Source organism: Equus przewalskii, chromosome 1 (genome assembly GCF_037783145.1).
Source record: "Equus przewalskii isolate Varuska chromosome 1, EquPr2, whole genome shotgun sequence".
NCBI lineage: Eukaryota > Metazoa > Chordata > Mammalia > Perissodactyla > Equidae > Equus > Equus przewalskii.
In genome coordinates, this window is record NC_091831.1 from 61,051,938 (window position 1) to 61,077,715 (window position 25,778).

At 37.9% G+C, this 25,778-nt stretch overlaps 2 protein-coding genes across 13 annotated transcripts in view; one reads left to right on the forward strand and one right to left on the reverse strand.

The window, feature by feature from the left end:
- Positions 1-9,266, forward strand: part of NUDT13 (nudix hydrolase 13) — a 35,488-nt gene extending 26,222 nt beyond the window's left edge. For 3 of the 9 annotated variants that reach the window (XM_008540743.2, XM_008540742.2, XM_070566108.1), the window contains exons 3-9: positions 1,538-1,677; positions 2,930-3,064; positions 3,904-4,010; positions 5,051-5,176; positions 5,344-5,455; positions 6,488-6,642; positions 8,134-9,266. In XM_008540743.2, coding sequence (XP_008538965.1) covers positions 1,538-1,677; positions 2,930-3,064; positions 3,904-4,010; positions 5,051-5,176; positions 5,344-5,455; positions 6,488-6,642; positions 8,134-8,334 — 976 coding nt within the window. In that variant the 3' untranslated portion in view covers positions 8,335-9,266. The remainder of the gene's footprint in view (positions 1-1,537; positions 1,678-2,929; positions 3,065-3,903; positions 4,011-5,050; positions 5,177-5,343; positions 5,456-6,487; positions 6,643-8,133) is intronic. The other 6 variants (XM_070566124.1, XM_070566117.1, XM_070566131.1 and 3 more) reach the window with 2 other exon arrangements.
- Positions 9,267-10,648: 1,382 nt separating this feature from the next.
- Positions 10,649-25,778, reverse strand: part of ECD (ecdysoneless cell cycle regulator) — a 28,115-nt gene continuing 12,985 nt past the window's right edge. For 2 of the 4 annotated variants that reach the window (XM_008540737.2, XM_008540738.2), the window contains exons 8-14: positions 23,708-23,836; positions 22,466-22,551; positions 16,070-16,176; positions 15,754-15,937; positions 13,908-13,975; positions 12,389-12,603; positions 10,649-10,939 (exon numbers count right to left, since the gene is read on the reverse strand). In XM_008540737.2, the coding sequence (XP_008538959.2) occupies positions 10,709-10,939; positions 12,389-12,603; positions 13,908-13,975; positions 15,754-15,937; positions 16,070-16,176; positions 22,466-22,551; positions 23,708-23,836 (1,020 nt within the window). In that variant the 3' untranslated portion in view covers positions 10,649-10,708. The remainder of the gene's footprint in view (positions 10,940-12,388; positions 12,604-13,907; positions 13,976-15,753; positions 15,938-16,069; positions 16,177-22,465; positions 22,552-23,707; positions 23,837-25,778) is intronic. The other 2 variants (XM_008540739.2, XM_070566053.1) reach the window with 1 other exon arrangement.

A 25,778-nucleotide genomic window follows, 5' to 3' on the forward strand; every position in this document is an offset into this window, starting at 1 on the left:
ACAGTTTACATTTGATAATCTTAGTATTGTTGTTTTCCATGCTACTACAACTAAAGGAAGAAAATGAATTTTTAAAGTGTTCCTGATCAAGAAGAATGCAAGGAACACTTTGGATCTCAGTTCCAGTTCCAATGAGGCCCCAGGTTTAAGACCTTAACCTGGGTGTTTTGCTTTTTAGGGTCATTAGGGCAAAGTACAGGTTGTACTGTGCTTACTGTTGTTTTACGAAGGCAGCGGTGTTTGTTCTATTGTTTGTATTTGGTAACTTCTGAGTGGCACATGTCTCTCCTTTGACATACATTGAGTCTTTGCCCCAGGAGGCTGCAATCACTCATAATAAGTTTAAAAATATCACGAGTATTAAAATCTCAGGTTTCTTTTCTCTTGTTTATACAGAGCTCATTGTAACCCCTTTTATCACACAGTCAAAAATAGGTTTCTAAAGATGCCATTGTAGTGCGTTTATCATTTTGCTTTGTAGTTTCATGTTGAGCCAACCCTGCCTACTGGTGTTACAAAAACTCTCAGATCCTACAGAAAATATCTTACAAACTGTGTTTCCCACTTAGGTGACAAAATATGCCATATCTCTGAGAGTCTGTTTGAGGGCTTTCAACAGGCAAAATGGTTAACTCTAGGCCCCAGAAGGAGAATCCACATTCAGTCCCCTTTGAATCGTGTGGCCCCTGATCTGATTCTCAAGGTTCTTGAAGGGCTGGATTTAGACCATCCTCAATGAAGGTCCTGGAAAAGCCTAGAACTTGCCCCAGTACTATTTCTTTTATAGAAGATAATTATAGGATATTCTCTTTTACATATTTTTATTTGGGCTACTGAAAATATTACACTTATTAAATAAGTCAAGTAGTGGTTTCTCTTTCCCATCGATGGTCCCTTCAGTAGAGATAAGGAGCAAATGGTGTCCACTTAGGGGACTAGATGTATGAGACATGGGTGCATTGAAGATAAAATTTGCTCTTTATCTTCCCTAGACTGAATGAGAGTTACTGAAGGCACAGTGTTTGCTCTTTGCAATAATGAAGTCTGCTCTCATCTCTGGGCATCTGTGGTTGATGTTTTATCACAGTATTGTTTTCCTTTCAATCCACTGCATGTAAATTCTTGCCTCACAGTGTAATATTGGCAGAGTACCTTGAGGTTCAATTCAGTAAATATTTATTACCCTTGAATAAATAAATATTTATTGAATTGAGCCATTCAATATGCTAATTACTGCAGATACAGAACTAAGGCAGACCCTGCCCTTAAGGAGACCATTGTCTTTCAGGGAAGACAGACAAATTAACAAATAGTACAACGTTAAGTGCAACCACAGGAGTATGGACAAGGTACAGTAGTGTAAAGGAGGGAATGATTGCCTAAAGCCACCTCAGATCCTTTTTAGAGCAATTTAGGATGTAAATAAATAAAAGGAAAAAGCCGTGGTAGGAGAGGGATGTGGGAACAGAATTCTCAAAGATGAATGCTGTACAAGTAACTAAAGGTGGTTTTGTAATGCTTTATTTCCAAAATACAGGTATTTATTAGAACTGAAGGAAGATGATGATGCATGCAAAACAGCCCAGCAGACGGGAGCATTTTACCTCTTTCATAGCCTGGCTCCTTTGCTTCAGAAATCAGAACATCAGTACCTGGCCCCCCAGCATAGCCTATCAGGTAAGCCCAAAGCAGACCAGTAGAGTAGACCAGCCTGTAGCCTCTAAGCAGAATTCAGTCCATATTGAATCCTGAGAAGGATCCTCCGACTTTAAAGCCCAGATTTTTCAAACTGCTTCTGCCAATTAATTATTTAGTGTATGAACTTGAGTTGCCCAAATAGTATTTGGTGTGATGGTATGAACCACTACTGCCTTAACCAGAGGCCGGCAAAACTGCTGTCCAAATTGGAACCTGCCACCTGTTCTGTAAATAATTGGAATACAGCCACACTTGTTTATTTATATATTGTCTATGGCTGCTTTTGCACTACAATGGCAGAGCAGAGTAGTTGTGACAGAGACCATATGACTCAACAGCCTAAAATATTTTGCCAACCCCTACCTTAGACCAGTGATTTCCAGCCTCCATGGAGTTGCACACTGTTACACTGTTTAAGATTTGCATCATGACTTCATTTCTCCTAGAAGGGTCAAAATTAAAAGTGAATTAAAATTAATTTGTTTTGAGAACTCTTTTAGGGTATATAACTAAAGATATCTAAGTCACTGGGATTTGGCATTCAAGATACTTTCAGTTTTATATGATATCACTATAAACTAACTTCTAAATACATTGTCAGTGAATTTCCTCCATTGGGTCAGATGTTGGAGTGCTTGCATAGGTAGTTCCTAGCAGTGCAGAAGAATATAAAGATGCCATCAGAAGGCACTAAACATTATTTAGAGCTTTAGCAATGTTATGTTGCATTATGAACAAACGTGAGTCTTTCATGCACAAGAGGACAGGTTTTCTCCCTATACGGCACTTGTCTTATACAGGCTGGGATCTCACATTAGTGTTCTACCCTGGCCCACTAAAGCAGCATACTCTGGAGACTAAATTATATAACCGATTTGGTCTCTACCATTTTAAGTGTGCCTTTTTTTCTTCAGTGCCATAAGTTAAATATCATGTAGCTTTCGAACTAAGGGATATGTTCCTTTCATGATAGAATCATAGAGTGTCACAGTGTTACACAGAAAGAATTCCTTCATTAGTCCAAACTCTTCAGATTGCTGCTGAGAAAGTGGAGGCCTAGAGAGGTTAAGTGATTAGACCAAGATTACATAGCTAATTAGCTACAGGGTAGCGACTGGGAGCCAGGTGTACCTAATTCGAGCTGAAGTAGATGATTTCCTTTAAGTCTACCATGGCTCTGGTGGTTTAATTAAAACACTTCTTTTTCTTTCTTACCTGTTTTATTTCTTAGAGTTGGAAAAGCTCCTGGCTAAGTTTGGACAGGACACACAAAGAATAGAAGATTCGGTGCTGCTTGGCTGCTCCGAAAAGCATGAAGCATGGTTTGCTCTGGATCTGGTTCTCAACAGCTCCTCTCCCATAAACGGTACATAACATTATTCCTAGTGGGGACTTTCCAATGGTTCTCAGACTTTGGGGCTTCACATAATTTCAAAGAAAATTTTGGGAATACAGAAAGGTTATCAACTTTATATATATATATACATTTTAAGTTAGGAAATAAAAAAATACTACCATCTGGTATCATCCATCATTTACTAGAAAATAAAGGACATCTTAACGCTTTCTTTCTAAGGTAGGTGGTGGGTACACATATGCTTACTGTATTATTCTCTGTACTTTTATACATTTTATATATCTTAAATATTTCATAGGAAATGTTTTAAAATTCATGACATCGTTCTTATTTCTTTTATCAATACAGGTCAATAAACATGCTACCTTGGAGTAGCTCTGAGTCTTCAGGCTTGCATTTGGGAACCAGTTTGCTATAGGCTCATGGCTCCTGTCAGGCTTTCCTTCTCTCTTTCAGGGTTGTAGGTGTAAATGTATGATGCTGCAATGAGGTTCAGGTAGGAGCTCAGAGGTCCCATTTCATCTCTTTTCCAAGGATAGTGTGTGGCTAGTGCAAAAGTTCTTTTTGCCCTGAAGAGGCTCTTGAGAAATACTATGGTCTAATGTTTCCCAAATTTTCCTGAATATAGAAATCACCTGATGCTTGTTAAAAAAATAAAAATTTCTGGGCCTCACTTACCTGCAGTTCAGAATCTCCAGGTAGGGGCTTGAGAACCTGTGTATTTTTTATTTTCCCTAGTTGTCTTATTAGGTGAGTTTGGGAAACAGTGTCTAACAGGATATACTTGAGAGGGACCCTGAGGCAAAGTGTGACGTTTGTTTCATTTCATCCCTTTTCTCATTTTCTAGCTTCCTTACAGAAACCTCAAATGGAGACAGAGCTCAAGGGGTCTTTCATTGAGCTAAGGAAGGCTCTCTTTCAGCTGAATGAGAAGGATGCCTCCTTACTATCCACGGTAGATTCTGATTTCTCAGTTCTGTAGGAAATTTAGTAAAGCAGTGTATAATGGGTGAATACATGCGTGCATAACACAAGGCTAGAGTGACATTTGATTCCTTTTTTGCAGATCATAGTCCTTCCTACAAACCTTGGCAGAAGGACAACGTGCTGTAGGGAGATTACTTCTTCTTCTTTCTTTCGCCCTTGGCAGGACTGCTGTCAGGACCATTTTCTCCTAAGGGCATGCAAATCTCTGGCAATGATCTATTAGCCTCATAAACATTTTTAAGGACCCACAGCATGACATATGTCATCATGTTTTTCCTATGAGAAATTATTTTATATTGCTTTAATGACTCGTCCTCACAGCTTTAGATTTTACTTGCTAAAGTGCTTTTGATTGTCCATTAACTTAAAGAGATAACCTCTGAACACTTTATTTGCAAAAAAAATTCCACCTTTATTGAGGAGCAGTATATGTTGGGGTGTTCAACTATATTGGAAATGTTTATTTTTAAGCTGGATCATAAGTAAATGGCTGTTCAATACTTTATATATTATATATTTTGCACCTTTTTTTTGTTTTTAAAGATTTTATTTTTTTTTCCTTTTTCTCGCCAAAGCCCCCCGGTACATAGTCGCATATTCTTAGTTGTGGGTCCTTCTAGTTGTGGCATGTGGGACGCCGCCTCAGCGTGGTTTGATGAGCAGTACCGTGTCCGCGCCCAGGATTCGAACCAACGAAACACTGGGCCGCCTGCAGCGGAGTGTGCGAACTTAACCACTCGGCCACAGGGCCAGCCCCTATATATTATATATTTTAAATAATTCATAATACACTTAAAAGTATGCTTTTATTCATATTTCAGACGCTAGAGGAATATGGTCAGATAGTTTCCTTATTTTAAAGTTTAAACAGTTAATAACCATTTAAAATAGGTGAGCTGGAAAGGTATTGGCATTTCCCTTTGAGTTGCTCTAAATACTAGGCCCAGCTTGTTACAGATGAGCCCCACATTCTCCCCAATGAAACCAGGCCCATCTTTGTATTCCTAGGCTCAGGCTCTTCTCCGTTGGCATGATGCCCATCAGTTCTGCAGCAGAAGTGGGCAGCCCACCAAGAAGAATATGGCTGGCAGCAAGCGTGTGTGCCCTTCCAATAAGATCATCTATTATCCACAGGTAGGCATTGCTTTAAAAGGACAGTAATCTGTGAAGTGGATTACTGTGCACTATGTCCTGTGGATGGAAGCCTGAACAGTTAAAAGGCTTTCCTTAGTTATCTTTTCCTTCATCCCATTAACAGGCCCCAAAGCCCTAGTGTTTAAGTTTCCATCCCCTTTTCCTAGATGGCTCCCGTGGTGATCACTCTGGTGTCAGATGGGACTCAATGCCTGCTTGCTCGCCAGAGTTCCTTTCCCAAGGGAATGTATTCTGCCTTGGCAGGTTTTTGTGATATAGGTAAGGAGTTTAGGGCATGGAGGGATGATACTGGAGGACAAGAAAGCTTATCAATAGAAGGTATTTCTTTGTCTTGCTGCCACAGTGCTTGGAGTCTCAAGGACGTTGTTCTTTATCACGTCAAGAAAACTGCCTTCTGTATGATGTTAAGCGAAATAAACCGGACAGAGAAAGACAAATACTGCATGATTTCACTCATATGTGCAAGATAAACAAACACACAGATAAAGAGAACAGACTAGTGGTGACCAGAGCGGGAGGGAGGGAAGCAAAAGGGGTAAAGGGGCACATATGTATGGTGACGGATAAAAATTAGACTATTGGTGGTAAGCACGATGCAGTCTATACAGAAACTGATAAATAATAATGTACACTTGAAACTACACAATATTATAAGCCATTATGACCTCAATAAAATAACTGAAAAAACCCCCACCAAAACTGCCTTCTGGTACTATAATTTTCCAATATATTTTAGGCAAATTTTCAAATATACAGCATAGTTGAAAGAATTATACAGTGAACACCAATACACCTACCACCTAGATTCTATAATTTTTTATTACACTTACTTTATCACCTATCTATCCATTCCTCTATCCATCCATCAATCTACCATATTTTTGGATGCAGAGATTGCAGACACTGGTACACTTCTCCCTAAATATTTCAGCATGCATACTATTAGTTAGAATTCAAAATTTATTTACAGGTTTTTTTCTCAGTCTCTTGGGGTAAAACTTGCAAATGATGAAACATGGCATTAGAATTTTATTAAAGCTGGGGGCAACACTCGCCTCTCCCACTGCCACTCTTATTTTGCATTATAACTAACCTAGTAGGTTTAAGTATTGCAGTTCAACACCCAACTCCAGATTTGATTCCTATTGTTGTAAAGACTCGGAGATTTAGGGCTCTCCCAAGAGTATTTCATTGAAACTTTAGAGCCGGTTTGGTACTCCTTTCACAAATGGGCATCTGTATCACCCTTCCTGCTGCAGAGCTGTCCTGAATTAATCTGAGTGCTTGTAGGTGAAAGTCTGGAAGAGGCTGTCCGGCGAGAAGTTGCAGAAGAGGTGGGATTGGAGGTGGAAAGACTGCAGTACTCTGCATCCCAGCACTGGCCCTTTCCTAATAGCTCACTCATGATTGCCTGTCATGCAACTGTGAAACCAGGGCAAACAGAGGTAAGTTCTGATTCTTTCCTCATGCTGTGATATTTCCTTTGCCTCATCCAAGCTGGTCAGTAGGTACTTAGTAAGCCCCTGTCTAGTCCAGCATTGTCTATGCAGAGATGTTTAAGATATGATTTATACCCTTAAGGAACTTGCAATCTCATAAGGGAAACAAATAATCACTATGAAAATTGGTAGTGCCAAGATGATCACCATTCTTCCTTGTATATCTCTCAATCATGAGACAATTTATCTTTTATCATCAAGACTTAGAGATTCCTGCATAGAGTAAGCACACAATAAATATATAAAATTTAATGATTGATTTCAGGATTGTCTTATTGCTTAAGTCAGCCAGGATGTTGGGGACTAATAACATAAAATCATAGCAACTTCTGGTTGAAAGGGACTTAGATATTGTCTTATCCAACCTCCTTTTGCTCTTCTGTAGCATCCCTGACAGAGGCTTTGTGGTCCCTATCTGCCAAAGTTTGTCTACTGTGTGTTTTGGTCTCTATAGAATGAATAATATCTAATCTGTCTCAGATTCCTGTGGCTGCAGTTTGCATTACTTTGCTTCTTGCAAAGAAGATACTAGGCTTTTGATTATCATTAATTAACCCTTATCCTTTAAAGAAGAGTAACATTTGTTTGTTTGTTTGTTTGTGAGGAAGACTGGCCCTGAGCTAAGATCTGCTGCCAATCTTCCTCATTCTGCTTGAGGAAGATTAGCTTCAAGCCAACATCTGTGCCAATCTTCCTCTACTTTGCACGTAGGACAACGCCACAGCATGGCTTTCACAAGTGATGTGTAGGTCTGCACCCAGGATCCAAACCCATGAACCTTGGGCCAAAGCAGAGCACACAAACTCAATCACTATGCCACTGGGCCAGCCATTGTCTGTTCTTTTTTTTTTTTTTTTGAGGAAGATTAGCCCTGAGCTAACATCCACTGCCAATCCTCCTCTTTTTGCTGAGGAAGACTGGCCCTGAGCTAACATCCATGCCCAAGGTCTTCCTCTACTTTATATGTGGGACGCCTGCCACACCATAGCTTGACAAGCCGGGATCTGAACCAGCAAACCCTCGGCCGCTGAAGCAGAACTTGTGAACTTAACTGCTGTGCCACCAGGCTGGACCCTGCATGTTCTTTTTTAACTGAAAGTTATACCATCAATAGAGGCACAAAGAAAAACAAGTATTATTCATAATATACCCCTCAATGTTAACCACTCTTAAATCTTAGTATTTATACTCCTAGGATTCTTAAAATGTTATTATTATTTTTTTTAACTATTTAAAAAATATATTTAATTCTTATATCTTAATTATGCCTCCTTTGCTTCTGGGCAGTATCTAGAACTGAGTACCTCCCAGCCTGTAGCTCCCAAGTATTATCATCTAAGATTGCTCAGTTCTGGAACCATTTTCTCAAGTTTGGCCACATTATTCTAAATTTTGTAGTTCCTAACTGTACATCCTGTTTTTCCTTATGTCTTTCAGATCCAGGTGAACTTGAGAGAACTAGAGGCAGCTGCCTGGTTCAGTCACGATGAGGTGGCTACAGCCCTGAGGAGAAACAACCCATATACTCAGCAACAGAATGGGACTTTTCCATTCTGGTTGCCCCCCAAGTTAGCCATTGCTCACCAACTGATTAAGGAGTGGGTAGAAAAACCAACCTGTTCTGCCCTGCCTGCTTAATTCAGATCAGGCCACCTAGACTCCTCTCTCAGTATCCCAGATGGACATATCAGAGATAAGGAGCTAAAAGGGAGGTGACAAAAGGCCATCTTCAGGCCAACCTCATAATAAGGCAGAGAAGAAGGTGAGCCGCCTACAGCGAGACACCTCTACCAGCAGTGTTAATGAAATAAGTTCCTACTCATAGGCAATCAAAAATGCCAAAACTGATGAGATGACAATTGTCAAAATCAGAGGGAAGGCTGAAGCATTAGTTTAGATGTAGGTCTTTGTTCATCCATTTCTCCTAGGCCTTGGAAGCAGACATCTTTTGGCATGTGGCTTGTTAATACTAGGTTTATACTAACTGCCAAAATGTGCCTGGCATAATTTTGGTTAAAACTTTTATCTTAGTATTGAAAATATAGAGCAAATCTCAGCCCACTACTGAGTTACTTTTTATCCTCATAGAGTTAAGAAAAATAGCACAAGATAACATTTTTTAATTCATATACAGATAATTATTTTGTACATGGTAGTTAAATTAAAGTCATATTTCTTTAAGTCAGCTGAAGGGATGAGGAAAATGGGAGCTAAGGCCTTCATCAGAGTACTCTATAATATATCAGAGGCAATGATGTTCTGTTGAGGTAACTGCATCCCAGTGGGGCTCAAGATGGGAAGGTTTTTTTTGCAGTTACTTGCTCAGTTTGTGACCCAAGGAAAAGATGATCATTTTGCCATGCCTGTTTTCCTAAGTAAAATGGTTGCTGCATTTGCACATCCAGTAAGTGTTGTAACTTCAACTAAGGGATTAGTGAGGATGAACCATTTTTTGAGTTTTATGGGATAAACTAAATTTAGGATTTGTCATCATTTATATATGCCATCCTATACCTTGTCATGGGGAGAAAAATTATCTGAAGGAAATAAAATAAATTTCCACACTTTCATTCAGATGTATTTTTCTGTCTTATGAAGTTAGGAATTTGTGGAAAGTAAGAATTTAAGGTGGGAGGAGAAAAGAAATCCTTTTATTAGTGTGACAAACGTCAAAGTTCAGGTTCTAAGTCTGTGGAACGACTGAAGCAATGTGCAGAAGAAATATGGTTAGAGGTCTGTTTGAAAAGAGGAATGGCTGGGGAAAGAGTCATATCTTCAGATGATTTTAAAGACACAAGTGTCAGAGACCCTAAGATTATTTACACATCAAAGTCCCACAGGACTAAGGAAAAGAGATTCTAGAACTAGAAAAGTTGAAGCACTGAATTTCCTCTTGATCCCAAAAGGTCATTGCTCTCCCCATTGCCAGCAAACCATCATTGCTTTGGGGAAATCAAAAGTGCCGTCAGCAGGAAATGTTGAGGGATAATGTGTGATGGGACTTGATTGTCCTCTTAGATTGGCAGCTTGCCCTGACCTGAGCTGAACCCAGCATGTAGAAGGGAAAACACTCTTGAAAGAGAGGACCTGAGATTTCTTCATATCTTGCAGTTAGAAGAAAACAGTTCAGGGTCCAGGTGAATTACTATCTCCCAATCTTCTCTCTCTCTATGTGGGTGTGTTTGTGAGCACATGTGTACACATCCCCAGTCTGAAAATACTGGTGGAAAGGGGAGTGTGCAGGACTCCTGGTTATGAGTTTCCCAGACATACCATGGGGTAACTGTTTGCTTTCGGATTAATGTGTTGTTTTGGAAAAGAAAAGATGGAAGTGGCTAACGGGAGGATCTGCAGCACTGAGTTCTGTTTCCCAACAGTGAGTGGAACGAGGGCTTTACTTCTCAGGACTCCAAGGGCTTCTGAAAGCTGAGGCAAAAGGGTTAGGGCTGGGGTACCGAAAAATGACATATAAATAAGAGAAAATTTGGTACAGGGCTTATCTGGCTTCAGAATATTTATGTGGCAATGAATTGTGAAGGTGCTAAGGATAAAAAGAACCCACTGGGTCCATGAAGTAGAATAGTAAAAATAAGTAAAATGTTCAAACAAATGTATTTGTCACCAGAATTAGCCTGGCTCAAGGTCATCATGGGTAACTGGAATGAAAAAGCAACTCAAGAATTCTTTAATTTTGCCTATCTACTTTCCTTTCTCTAGCCAACATTTAATTCTCAATAAAGATAAACAATGTCCTGAACACAAGAGTGTGTAGATCTCATCTCAGGGGCTATCCAGGGCCTTTATTCTCTCTATTCTGCCAACTTCAAAACCTTGTTGAGATCACAAAGACTTGTGCACAGAGGGCAACATCTGGGGCTCATAGAGGAGAAGTCAATCTGCGAAACTTGTAATGAAGAAACATTTTTACTAAATGAGTAATTTAAACTCGACATGAGCACAGTCAGACTCGATATTTATTTAAGGAATGAAAAAGAGAGGCTAGGTTTGCTGGTTAATCTTTTGTTGGCTTACTTGTGGGTCTATGATCAGTGTTGTCAGGTAGCTGCACTCCCATGCTTTGTAAGAGGTTGGAAGCAGGTCCTGCCAGTCCAGCTTGGGAACTATAGGATTCCAGTATATTTGAAACCAGGTTCAGGTCTACATCCACTGGTGTCATAATAGATTCTCCTGCACCAGAATCTTCCTCATCTGAATTGTTATTGGTAGTCTGAGACAGAGCTTCCTTATTCATGAAGAGAAAACAAAATCATGGAATAATATGCCATTAGGTTGGATGGTGGTTACAATAAAAAGCTAACTAAGCAACAATATAAAATTGAATTCCAAATTAAAAGGAAATTTCTTTTCCTTCCTGATAGAAGGTAAAAATGAGATCTAATAAACTATGTAACTTAACATACATATTAAAATTTGGTTCCAAAGATTATAATACACTTCTTTCTAGGAAAAGTTTCTACAAATTGAAAGGATTTCTTCTCTATTTTGAAATAGGCCAAAGAAGATAACCAGGGTTAAGGAGGTATATTTATAGCTTGCCTAAGAGTTTTTAAAAAAATGAACATTAAAAAAAAATCTAAATTTTTCTCTAAACGAAAGAATCTAGATTTCCTTTTTTCCTCCCAATGAAAAAACTTCAAGTAAAAACTTGAGGCTTTTGAGGTCCAACCACAAAGACTCTGAATTGTTACTTGAGCCTCTGATTTCACAGGTTGGGGAAAGGATTTGAAAGATTGTACCTTGATCTTTAGACCTTTATATCTTTGCTACTCAGTTGTGGTCCCTGGACCAGCAGCATGCGCATCGCTTGGGAGCTTGTTAGAAATGTAAAATCTCAGACCTCACTCCAGACATACTTAACCAGAATCTATGTTTTAACAAGATCTTTAGGTGGTTCGTATTCACATTAACATTTAAGAAACACTGCTTTAGATACATCTAATGTGTGGTTTCTATTAGGTTTTGGCAATACTGGTAGTGAATATAGTTTTAAATGTGGTTTAGATGATCAAAGCAAGGAAAATACATTAATTAAGGGCCCATTATGGGTTTTACTATTATCTCATTTGGTTCTCATGTTAATTCTATGAAATGAAGATTATTGGTTAATGGCTACATTGACAGTGGATAGCTTAGCTGGATTTCCAACCCTAATCCATGAGACTCCAGAGTCCATTCTCTTTCCATAATGTCTCTGTCTAGGATTAGACAGTGCTGGTATAAAAACTAGGATAAAAACATGAGTGGAAGATGAATTCTACATTTGGCTCTAAAATAGGGAAATAAATGAAACAAACACTACTAAGACTTGAAAATTATTTGGAAATTTAAGATCCTTTCTCTTTTTTAAAAATCACTTTAAGCTGTTAGTAGTAGTATGCAACCACATACTAATATCAATACATCATATGACTTTTTATTTTAAATCCTCATAGATAATAGAATAAGTAATATAATTAAGCTTATGTTTAGGAAAATAAAGTTAATAATCCTTCATCCTACCAGAGTTAGGAAAAAATTAACATTCTTATTTATCTCAAATCAAAAAATCAAATTCATCACAAAAAAAACCTATCACAAATAAAAAAAAGAAAAGAAAAACTAAGATAAAATATGGTTTTAGCTATCCTTTGTAATAAACTCAGAAGGAGACAGAGGTTAAACACAGACATACCATTTGCTTCTGGGTAGTGAAACTCTTGCCAATGCTGGTATGTGCCAGTTCCTGGTCCATCTGCGCCATGTATGACTGGAGATCATCAAGGGTTCCTTTTACAGACGCTTCTTCCCCTGGCTCTTGTGTTTCAAGATCCAAGTCATCATCACTTTCTAAACATTCAAAGTCGTCTTCATCCAGATCATCAGAGTCTGACTCATGAGGCCTTGGCCCTACACAGACCCCAACACAGAAAGAGCCCCTTCGTAAATTTTTTTTTGAGTGATTACACCTCTCAAGAGAATTAGAATATTATCTGCAGAAAAAAATCAATATACATAGGCAAACTACTTAACAAAAACCCCTTCCAGAAAATGGTGTTGCTGGCAGGTATTTGCAGAAAAGTACACAGGATGAGCTGAAAGATTCACCTTTTTCTTTTTTAATGTGAATTTAATTAATTAAAATTTTTTACCTAAAAATTTAAAAACTATATAATACATGAATACATTTTGATGTAAACATTCAAGCCATACAGAATTGTCTCACATCTAACTCTTCCCAGAGTCAACCATCTTTTAACAGTTTGGTGGGTATCCAGACCTTTATCTATGCAGTTCTGTACATATACATATATAAACATAGCTTTCTTTTAAAACATAGTTATACATATTGAACTATAGTTTGCTTTTCCACTTATTTATATGTCTTGGAGGTCCTTCTCTGTCAAAACCTATAGATGGAACTTATTCTTCAATAAAGCTGCACAGTATTTCATAATATGGATGTACTATGACTTATTTAACCATTTCTCTCTTGGTGGACATTTAGAATATTCCAATTTTTTGCTACTCCAATGCTGCAATCACCATCTTTGCACATATATTTTTCATAGAGTAAATTCCTGGAAGTGAAATTGCTAAGGCAAAGGTTATGAACATTCTAGAGTACTAAACTGCCCTGCGAAAAGATGACTTACACTTCTACCCTCACAGTATGAAGAGTGCTCATTTTTCCAACCCTTGAGAAAACTGGTTATTATCAATCTTTTAAGCTTTTGCCAATATGATGGGCAAAAAAAAGAGTCCTTATTTTTATTGTGTGTTTACTTGCTTACTAGAAACAGTTAACTATTTTAAAATATTTATTGACTTTTTATATTTCTTCTTTGAGGCACTGCCTGTTTATATCTTTTGTTGATTTTTTAATTGGGCTATTTGTCTTTTTATTACTAGTGTGCAAGTGAATTAAGTCTAAAAGAGAAAAAACAATGTAATATGGGAGACAAGGTAAAACTCTAACCACAGAGCATTCACGCACTCAACAAATATTTAATGAGCAGCTACAATGTCAGCCACTGAGTTAGGCATCCTCTGCAAAATCACTCAATAGGGCAGTAATCCATGGTTGAAATCAACTCAGAATCATGAAGAGAAAGCAGTATCTTGACTTCTGAGAAATCCAATGCTCCAGTGCTCTAGCAACAGCCATACTACTTCTGTTTCAAAATGAAAATAAACGTCACACTGTAACTTACCTAAAATCTTATCAAAATAATTAAGAAAAGAATCTGCATCAAAAGTGATTGGAGCCTCAGAAGGTTCTCTGCAAGATTAAAGGAAAAAGACGATTTATCCTGAATACAACTCTTTGAAACTTTTTCTAAAGTGGTGCCATTCTTAGGAACATTACCAGAGATACACTCTCAAAAGAAGCACAGAAAATAAAATTGTAGTTTAAATTTAAAAAATCCTTATGCTTACTGATCTTTCAGGGCAACAGAAACGGGACAGACTGATGAAATAAAAGTAAAAATTGCTGGGGCCGGCCCAGTGGCGTAGTGGTTAAGTTTGTGCACTCTGATTCAGCAGCCTGGGGTTTGCAGGTTTGGATCCTGGGTGCAGATCTACACATCGTTCCTCAAGCCATGCTGTAGTGGCATCCCACATAAAATAGAGAAAGACTGGCATAGATGCTAACATAGATGTTAACATAAGATTGCTCAGCGACAATCCTCAAGCAGAAAGAGGAAGATTGGCAACAGAAGTTAGCTCAGAGCCAATCTTCCTGGAAAAAAACAAAACAAAACTGCACTTTGTTTATGAACATTTAACTTATGCTGATATAGGGACCTACCCACCCTCCACCTCCCACAAGATATATCTAGCATTAGCAAAAGAAATCATTTATCCAAGTTAATTTAAACAAAATCTATCTCTTTAGGAACCAAATCTTTAAAAATAAGTAAAAACAAACTTCCTTTATCCCTGCTTTTCTTTTTTAAGAGCATGCAAACTTAAGCACTGTGCTGGCCCCTAAACCTGCTTTCTTAAAGAGAGAATATTGAATATAAAATTTAATCTTCGGGGCTGGCCCCGTGGCCGAGTGGTTAAGTTCGCGCGCGCCGCTGCAGGCGGCCCAGTGTTTCGTCGGTTCGAATCCTGGGCGCGGACATGGCACTGCTCGTCAGACCACGCTGAGGCAGCGTCCCACATGCCACAACTAGAGGAACCCACAACGAAGAATGCACAACTATGTACCGGGGGGCTTTGGGGAGAAAAAGGAAAAAAATAAAATCTTAAAAAAAAAAAAAAAAAAAAAATTTAATCTTCTCATGAAGCTCAACAATATCAACACTAAAGACCTATTTGTGGGGGGCCGGCCCGGTCGTTCAGCGGTTAAGTGTGCACGTTTTGCTTTGGCAGCCTGGGGTTCGCCGGTTCAGGTCCTGGGTGGGCACATGGCAATGCTGGGCAAGCCATGCTGTGGTAAGGATCCTACATATAAAGTAGAGGAAGATGGGCACGGATATTAGCTCAGGGCCAGTCTTCCTCAGCAAAAAGAGGAGGACTGGCAGCAGACGTTAGCTTAGGGCTAATCTTCCTCAAAAAAAAAAGACACAGATTTGCTATGCAAGCAAACTTCCATCCACCTTTTTTTCCTATTTCTTGCCAAACGTAACTTCCCATTTCTTCTGTTACTATTTCTTCTTATCATGAACCCTTTTATCCCTCTCTTTTGAGTTGGTGGGTGGGGGATCAGAAGTCTGAGATTGCTGAGAGCTAGATGTTCACAGTCCACAAGGTTCTGAGTAAAAATCTAAAGAGTAAAGTACATGGTTGCCCTGCACAGCCCTGGGATGATGGCTTTTAGATCCGCTGAGTGGTCTCTCTGGCTTACTTTAAAGATGGCAGAGGATCAGGTTACTAGAAATCTGACTCTAGATAAGTAGGTTATCACGGCACTAGGCACCAAAAGAGGGAAACAAAGCAATACAAATCATTTACTAAAAAAAAAAAAACAAGAGTAGAACTAGCAATGACTGGATAACTTCAACATTTGGGTTATAAATATTTAGATATTTATATTTTAATACAAATTACCGAGGCAACTCTGCTCCTTTGTGGGTTGAGACTTTGGATATGAAAGCTCTCATGCTCTCTGAGACTTGAGTTAAGTCATAGTTCTCCTTCTCCCCCTTGGAAATGGGCTCTGGTTCTTTTTTGCCAGCAGCTTCCTGCAGTAGCTGGTCCAGCTGATGTGGTGAGAGGTCTAACCACTGGTCATCTGAAAAGAAGACAGCATGATACTGCCATACTACACTCACATGACAGGAACTCTCGGGCCAGAACCCTGTGAGATTTAGTGGAATGTTTTAATCTTTCTAACCCTTCTGTTCTATCCTGGTCCACCACTTACCATCTTCTGGGGGAAGATTAGCTTCTTCTTTCTTAAGCTCTTCTATATCAAATGGTATTGTCTGTAACAAGGTTAATATTTCTTCACCTGGGCTCATAGCAAGAGAGCTATAAAAAATAAGACATGGTATTCTTTTATAAGAGAGCTCAGAATAACAATCATAAAAACATAGTATTTTAAAGTTGGAAGGGATTATCTAGTCTAATTTGTTTTTAAACGTTTGTTTTAGGATTCAGATCCCTTTTTCTCAAATAAAATTTCACCAGGAACTCTAAAATATAAAAGAGCTCAAGGAAAAACTGCTTTGTACAGCAAAGGAAACCATCAACAAAATGAAAATGCAACCTATGGAATGGGAGAAAATATTTGCAAACCACATATCTGGTAAGGTCTTAATATCTAAAATTTATAAAGAACTCATAAGACTCAAAGCAGAAAACAAACAATTTGATTAAAAAATAGCTAGAGGAACTGAATAGACATTTTTCTAAAGAACACATACAAACAGCCAACAGGTACATGAAAAAGTGTTCAACATCACTAATCATTAGGGAAATGCCAATCAAAACAACAATAAGATATCACATCACAATGAGGTGTTAGAATGGCTATCATCAAAGAGACAAGAGAGGAGCGTTGGCGAGGATATGGAGGAAAGGGAACCCTTGTACACTGTTGGTGGGAATGTAAATTGGTCTAGCTATTATGGAAAACTAGTATGGAGGTTCCTCAAAAAATGAAAAACACAGCAACCATATAACCCAGCAATCCCACTTCTGGGTATATGTCCAAAAGACATGAAAATAGGATATCAAAGAGATTATCTCTTCTCATGTTCACTGCAGCATTATTCACCATAGTTAAGATATCGAAACAACCTAACTGTCCATCAACAGATGAACGGATAAAGATGTGATATATACATACAATGGAATATTATTCAGTCATGAGAAAGAAGGAAATCCTGCTATTTGTAATGACATATTGGAGGCACCTTGAGGGCATTATGCTAAGTGGAATAAGCCAGACAGAGAAAGACAAATACTGCATAATATGACTTATACGTTAAATCTAAAAAACAAAAGTCAAACTCATATAAACAGAGAGTAGAAAAGTGGTTGCTAGGGACTAAGGGGTGAGAGAAATAGGGAGAGGTTGGTAAAAGGGTACCAATTTTCAGCTGTAAGGTGAATACAGTCCAAGGATCTAATGTAAAACATGGTGACTATAGTTGATAACACTGTATTATGTAATTGATATCTGCTAAGAGAGTAGGAAATGTTCTAACCCGATCCCCCCACCCCCAAAAGAAAGATAAATATGTGAGGGTGATGGATGTGTTAATTAACTAGATGGTGGAAATCCTTTCACAATGTATATCAAATCACTATGATATATACTTTAAATATCTTACAATTTTGTCAATTATATCTCAACAAAGCCAATAAAAAAGAAGAAAGAAAAACTGCTTAGATTGAAATGGAGGCTGGAGGCTGAGAGACCTACCCATTCTGCCGCCCCCTTTGGCTCTCCTGCAGGCTCCATGGAACACCATTATGAAGCTGCTGATCTAGTACAACTCTTTCAATTTATACATATCTTATTTAAGAGGAAAAGAAAACCCAGAGGAAAGTATGAATCAAAATTAATCTCACATGTATTTTATGATAGGCTAGCACTTTAAATATATTTTCTTATTTAGTCCTCTAATTACTATTAAGAAGAGGTAATAATCCTCTTTTACAGACGAGAAAACCAAAGCCCAGAGAAGTTTTATAACTTTTGTAAGGTCACTTAGTTGGACAGAGCAAAGGCTTGAAATCAAGTATTTTGATGCTATTTTGTGCTCCTGCTACTATAAACCGATGACAAAATATGCACAGAGATTATTTACATGATGAGTGAGTTATTCTACGATGTTGATGTGACTTGTTATATAAATTGATGAAACCCTGTCTGAACTATTTAGAATGGAGCAAATCAAGTTACATAATAGACTTAAATTCATTTAATAAACATTTGCATAACTTGCTAAATCAGGTGGGTAATAGGAAATTGTCCCTATTCCATGTTATGTAAATCTTACTAGGAGAGAAAAAAGAAATATACAAATAATCATGAAAAATTACAAAACATAAAGTCATATAGCAATACCAAATGCTACGGAGAGTCATAGAAGAAGGTAATCACATTAATTGCGGTGGGGGAAGAGAAGTTAAAAAAAAAAAAAAGATAGGGGCCAGCCCTGTGGCCGAGTGGTTAAGTTCACATGCTCCGCTTCCTGTGGCCCAGGGTTTCACTGGTTCGGATCCTGGGCGCAGACCTGGCACCACTCGTCAAACCATGTTGAGGCACCGTCCCATGTACCACAACTTGAAGGACCTACAACTAAAAAATACACAACTATGTGCTGGGGGGATTTGGGAAAAAAAGGAAGCAGGAAAAAAAAAAAGATATAATGGAAGTAGTTGAGTTAAGCCTTAAAGAATGGGGAGGTAATATAGGGGAGAGAAATTTTAGGCAAGGGGAAAAATGCGCATTTGTATGGAGGCAGGGAAGTGAGGAACATGTTGAGAAGGCAAATGGCGTTCAGCTTGGCTTAAGCGTCGAAGATGAGGCTGAACAGATGGACCGGGATGAGAGCACAGTGAGCCTGAAATGGCTAAGAAGTTTGGACTCAAGGAAATAAGCAGTGGGTGATCACTGATGGCTTGTTATTTTTAATTTTTGTTGTAAGAGATTTAAATAATATAGACAAGACCAAAAGATAAGAAATGTCCATATCCCTACCACTCAGAATTATAATATTGCTATATTTACTTCTAGTCTAAATATATCACATTTATACATTTAACACAAAAATAAACTAGTAACATGTGAATGTACTTTGAAAAAAATTATAGATAAAGCTAATGTTTCCTTTGATGACCAACACTACCAGTTCCAATCCATTCCTCTTTTGCCCAGAGGTGGCCGCTCTCACAAGTATCCTTCTGGGCCACTGAGATTGTGAGTCTATCTGTATTTCTATGTTGTATTTGCTGTTTGTTCTCTTTACCTGGAATGTTATTCCCCTAAGTACCTGAATACTTCATTCCCTCATTTCATTCAGGTCTCTTCTCAAAGACAACCTCCTTGGAAAGGCCTCCTTGATCAACCTATCTAGAATAGCAGCCTCTATCTCTCTTTCCCCATACACTGCTTTTTCCTCAAAGTACTTATCACCATCTGACATCACGTAACGGTTTACTGTCTTTCTCTTATACTAGCATGTAAGCTCCACAAGGGCCAGGAGACTTTGGGTTCACTTATTGTATCCCCAGTGCCTGGAATAGGTCCTGGCACATAGAATATACTCAATAAATATCTGCTGAATGAATGAATCTATAAGTAATATATGGCATTTTGTGTATTTTTACATTATATATGTATAGCATCCATATTGTACATATTTACAACTTTTTTTTTTTCTCCCTTTGGTGAGGAAGATTGGCCCTGAACTAACATCTGTGCCAATCTTCCTCCACTTTATATCTGGGACGCTGCCACAGCATGGTTTGAAGAGCAGTGTGTAGGTCCATGCCCGGGATCCAAACCCACAAACCCCAGGCCACCAAAGCAGAGCACATGAACTTAATCACTATGCCACGGGGCTGGCCCCTATAACTTGCTTTTTTCACTCAACATTATGTTTTTTAAATCTATTAATTTAGATCAGTGGTTCTCAACTGGGGACAATTTTGTCCCCCAGAGGACATTTGGTCTGGTCACATTTTTGGTTGTCATAATTGGTGGGTAGGAGGGCAGTCCTACCGCATTTACTGTGTAGATGCCAGAAACGCTGCTAAACATCCTACAATGCACAGGACAGTCCTCCACAACAAATTATCTGGTCCAAAATGTCAACAGTGGAAAGGTTGAGAAATCCTGAATTAAATATATGTATATTTAGCTAATCTCTGGTTAACCAGTGGATAGCAGTCTATCACATAAATACATTGAAATTCATTTATCTACTATTGATGGACACTTAGATTATAATTTTTCAGTATGACAATCTCTAATAATTTTTAGGAGACAGGAGTGACACGATTAAGGCCATGCTGCAAGCAGATTCTCCCGGCTCTAATGGTTGAATTGGAAGCAAAGAGTCACTAGAGGTTGAGAAACAAGTTTAGGTATTGCTATAGTTCAAGAAATAAGTAGCTAGAGTAGCTGGGCAGTGAGAAAGAATAATGCAAGACGCAAGATAATAATAAGCGGATCTAGGGACTGGACCCAAGGAGAGCCAGGAGGTCTGGGTGATAAGGAGGATGGTGATACTATTAAAAGACAGTAGAAAACAATCTATGATATTAATTCAGCTGTTAAACAAAAACAAAGAAACACTGAGAATTCAAGAATAGGTCTGGAAGGAGATGTGAGTTTAAACTGTTTAGAAATTATCCTGGTTTAGGGATTGAGAGTCTCTCCTGTAAGACTAATTAAAATGTTGGACATTTAAGCTATCTGCAATTTTTTTGCCAATAGTAAAAATGCTGAGTAAATCATGGTGCATACATTTACTGAAATGCTGAGCAGCTATTTAAAATTATGCTTATAAAGACTTTTTAATGTCATAGGAAAATGTAAGATTATAATGAGTAAAAATTATGGACAGGATACAAAATTTCTGTATAATATAAAACCTTGTTAAAAATCAACTGGCTATAGGGGAAAAACAATCCTGAAAGGCAGTAGATCAGAATAATTACAGTGTTTGACTATGGTATAAATTGTTTCCTTCTTACATCTTTCTGTATTTGCTATAATGAATGAATATGCTACTTTTATAATAGTAACAAACTTCATTATTTATAAAGAAGAACTGTCAATCTATCTTATTTTGTGGGAGGAGCCCTAATTCTCCTACATATGAGTCTCTCTAGTTTCTTAACTTCTCTTCAATCCAAGACTATAAGGTAACACTCCTGAATAGAGGAGTGGCCTCCTAGAGGCAGACTGGAATCATCTGGGGGAGAGTCCCCTAACTATGAGGGGACCCCTAACCACCTCCTTCACTCTCCTGACTCTCTTTCCCAAGTTTTTTTAAATGATATCCTAAGAAGGCATCCTCTTTTCCACCAATTACTGCCGTAAAACTGATGGCAATGGGACAACGGCACCCCTAGACACTTATGAAAGAGGAAGGATTGCTGTAAAGTCATTACCATCTCACAGACAACTGAGCTTAGAGTTCTTTCAGCATCAACTTTGCTACATGCAGTCTTCAAAGAACGTTGATTACACAAATATGTGGTGTTTGAGATGTTGGCAAAATGACTGGGGTTCAAAACCAGATTAGTTTGACTAAAAAAAAGAGCCCAACAACAAAACAAAAAACACACTCACACACAACTTAGGACCTTTTAACCATAATACACACAAAGCTACTTCTTTCATGTTATTTAATAGCTTTAAGTATCTCGAATTCAATTTTGCAAACATAAATTGAATCTTTTTCTAATACTCAAATTCTAACCTTTGATTCCTCAGCTCAGTAAGACTTTCTGCTTGGGCTCTATTTTCCTCACACCACACTGACTAGGAAATGCCTTCGGGACAAGTCAGATAAATGGAGACCTCATCAATTGTGATTTTCTTCTTTCAAGGGTCTTATTCCCTCCAACTTTTGTCTGCTTTTGTTGTTCTATAGTGTCTTCAAATAATTGTTCTTTATATTCTGTCCAGGCTTTATAATTGCTATCGGTAGGGTCTGACATGCTACTCCACCATTACCAGAACTGAAACTCAACTTTCTTAAATTTTAAAGGGGTGCCATTTTCTTCCAACCCTGTGTTCGCTTTTTTTGTCCCCCAGGAAATGAATGGCGGATTAGGATGATTTGATTTGGAAGCTGAATGCCTGCCTCATCCTCTATTTCAGACTCACCTAAAATAGCTAAACACAGCCCAGAACTGCTATAGGAATTAAGCACATGGCTCAATACCAAACTGCCTGAGTTCAAATCCTAGGTCTGTCACATATTAGCTGTGTGACTTTTGGCAAATTATATAATCTCTCCTGGCCTCAGCTTCGCAGCTGTAAATTTCGAACAATAATAATCATACTTATTTCACAGGGCTGTAAGGGAGATTACACGAGTTAAAGTGGCCTACACTCTGTAAGTACTCAATAAATGTTAGCTGTTTGATGATGATGATAGCTGCCAGTGTCAACGATCTTCTGTAGCCACACCTCCTCTCCCTCAACCTCAGCCCCTTCGGTAGTCATGATCCTTGCCATTAACTGTTTAAATATGGAAACTCCAATTTCTGCAATTATCTCAACACAAGTTACCACTTAACTTCTGACAAGTTACCACTCTGCTGCATTTTTAGGTAGTGATAAACTCACCTTTCTGGCTGGTTTACTGAGAATTGAAAGTAGTTCTTTGCCATTTCTAGCCTTTCCTGGTACTGAGCAGAACCTTCTATCAGTCCCTAAAAAAATAATAATGGCCTATCAGAACATTATTTATATGCTGTCATGAAAATGACATTAAATGTCATTAAATAGAAAATAATGTCATTAAAATATAAAATGTCATTAAAATAACCTGCTCAACAGCAACTTTCAGGGAGACAGTGTATGATAAAATATATTGTTCAGGAATCATGAGGCCTGAGTCCTAGTCCCTGTTTTGTCATTAATGTACCTGTTTGGGCTCTAGTTTTTTCAAACAAGGGGACTAAGTTAGATGCAGATGTTTCTAATCCTTTTCACCATTAAGGGTCTCTTTCCAATTTGGAAGGTTTTCTACCATTTCCTATTATTTTAATTAGTTATTAAGAAATAATTGATTAACTGGTAATTAATTTATAAAACAAAGTACAAATAGAACCAAAAAAACAGCACAATCCTATCTTGATAGGATTTCTGTTTATCACCTACATGTTTATAGTGGCATTCATACTTACTATTTTACATTCTTTAAAAAATATACTATAAGCACTTTTCCATATTGCTACACTGTCTTTATAATCATCCTATTCTTATAGACTTTTCTACTTCTTGGATGTTTCCTTAAAATAGATTATTCAAAGTGAAGGCTCTGAGTTTGAACCTTTCTATAGCTCTTGGAACATACTACCAAATTATATTCCAGTTACGGTTCTACCAATTTACAATCAGCAATGTATAGGAGTATTAATTTCACTATACTCTCAACAGCACTGAATATCATTCATATCCTTTTTTACATACATGAAAAACAGTCCTTATTATTGTGTTCATATGTATATCTTTACTACTTCTGAGAGTGAAGATTTTAAGAGAAATTTACTAGTTGTCATTTTGTAATTTTTTAATCTATGTCTTTGATAATTTTTCTATTTGGTATCTTCATGTTTGCTTTACAGATTTGTGCAAGTTGTTCATCTAATACAAATAACTTTATCACTTTATATAAATGTCATTACTCTTTCTAAAATACTAGAAATAGTTCAAAGACACATCCTCATTACCATTTAGAATGGTCCCTTTTAACTCTAGCTCCTATATTTATGTTACACATTCAATGTGAACCATAGGACTTTAAATCTCTGGCTTGACTTTTCCCCGGATTGTACAATTTTAAAAATGCATTGCAAGTCCTACCTTAAAATAGTCATTCTTTTTTAGACTTTCAAGGAAGCCAGCCCAGAGTGGTGAGTTAGTCATGAGGGATTTCTTGGAGTCAGAAAAATGTGGGCTACATTTGGAGCATAAGATCTCAAATCCATGAGCCTACATGGAATAGACAGAATTTTTAGTATTAGGTTACTTTCCATCTAGCCACACTCAAGAACTAGGTGAACAGACACATGGGCATGTGGACATTTATAACACTTTGAATTTTATGAAAAATCTGCGTTTATTCCCAAGGTTCTCAATCTCTACAGATTATTACAAATTTTAAAGGGACAGCAAATAATACAAAACAAAGATGCCTGTTCTCGTCAAAAGAGATGTCTGTTCTTGCTGATTATAAAACCAGAAATTTAAACTTATGCCTTGTTTGCTTAAAAAAGGCTTGCAAAGGGCCAGCCCTGTGGCCTAGTGGTTAAGTTTAGTGCATTCCTCTTCAGAGGCCCGGGCGTGGACCTACACCACTCATCAGTGGCCAAGCTGTGGTGGCAACCCACATACAAAATAGAGGAGGACTGGCACAGATGTTAGCTCAGGGCCAATCTTCCTCAGCAAAAAAAAAAAAAAAAAAAAAAAAGGCTTGTAAAAGATTTCTTGTCTAATAGAAATTATAAATGAATTGAGCATGATCTCAGACACAGTAAAGGGAGAACGTCATTTAATTATAAGAGTCCTTTCATTAAAAAATATAATAAAAGAGCTGATGTCAGCATCAGGGCAGACTGAGTTCTTCCCACTAGACTCTCCCCACTAAGATACAAGAAAAGGACATTCATAAACCAACAGAGGACATTCACACAACACTAAAGACATCTGAGAGACCCATGCAACCATATGTCTGAAGATGGAGGTGCTGGGCCCCTGGGGAGGAAGTAGAAGGAGGTAAGGGGGATCTTCTCTCCCTCCCTGGCAGCAACCCAGGGTGTAGGACAAGGTGTAGCTCTGAGAAAAGACAGGGGAGGGGTGGCTCTCCGCAGAACGCCTTTGGTCTCCAAGTTCCCTCACAGCCCATGGGAAACCACACAGAGGAGGCTAAGCTATTGCAAGGGTGTCTTCATCAAGCCAGAAGACCAGAGGGGCAGTATATAATGATAAAAGTAACACTCCACCAAGAAGACATAACACTTATAAATATACAGCACCCAACACAGAACACCAAAGCAACTATTAACAAACCTAAAAGGAGATATTAACAACAACACAACAATAGCAGGCAACATTAACACCCCACTTACATCAATGGATAGATCATCCAGACAGAAAGTCAACAAGGAAATAGTAGAATTAAACGAAAAATCAGACCACATGGACTTAAAAGATATATATAGAACACTCCATCAAAAACACATCCTTCTCAAGTGCACATGGAACATTCTTAAAGAAAGACCATATGCTGGGAAACAAGGCAAGCCTCAATAAATTTAGGAAGATTGAAATCATATCAATCATCTTTTCCAACCATAATGCTATGAAACTAGAAATCAACTACAAGAAAAAAGCTGGGAAAGTCATAAATATGTGGAGACTAAAAAACATGCTACTGAATAATCAATGGATCATTGAAGAAATTAAAGATGAAAATAAAAAAATATCTGGAGACATAAAAAAATGAAAATACACTATACCAACTCATATGGGATGCAGCAAAGCGGTCCTAAAAGGGAAATTCATAGCAATACAGGCCCACCTTAACAAACAAGAAAAATCTCAAATAAGTAATCCTATACTACACCTAACAGAATTAGAAAAAGAAGAACAAGCAAAGCCCAAAGTCAGCAGAAGGAGGAAACTAATAAAAATGAGAGCCGAAATAAACGAATTGAAACAAAAGTACCCAGTACAAAGCATCAATGAAACTAAGAGTTAGTTCTTTGAGAAGATAAACAAAATTGACAAGCCCTTAGCCAGACTCACTAAGAACAAAAGAGAGGAGGCTCAAATAAATAAAAATAGAAATGAAAGAGGAGAAATTACAACAGATACCACAAAAATACTAAGGATTTTAAAAGAATATTATGAAAACTATATGCCAACAAATTGG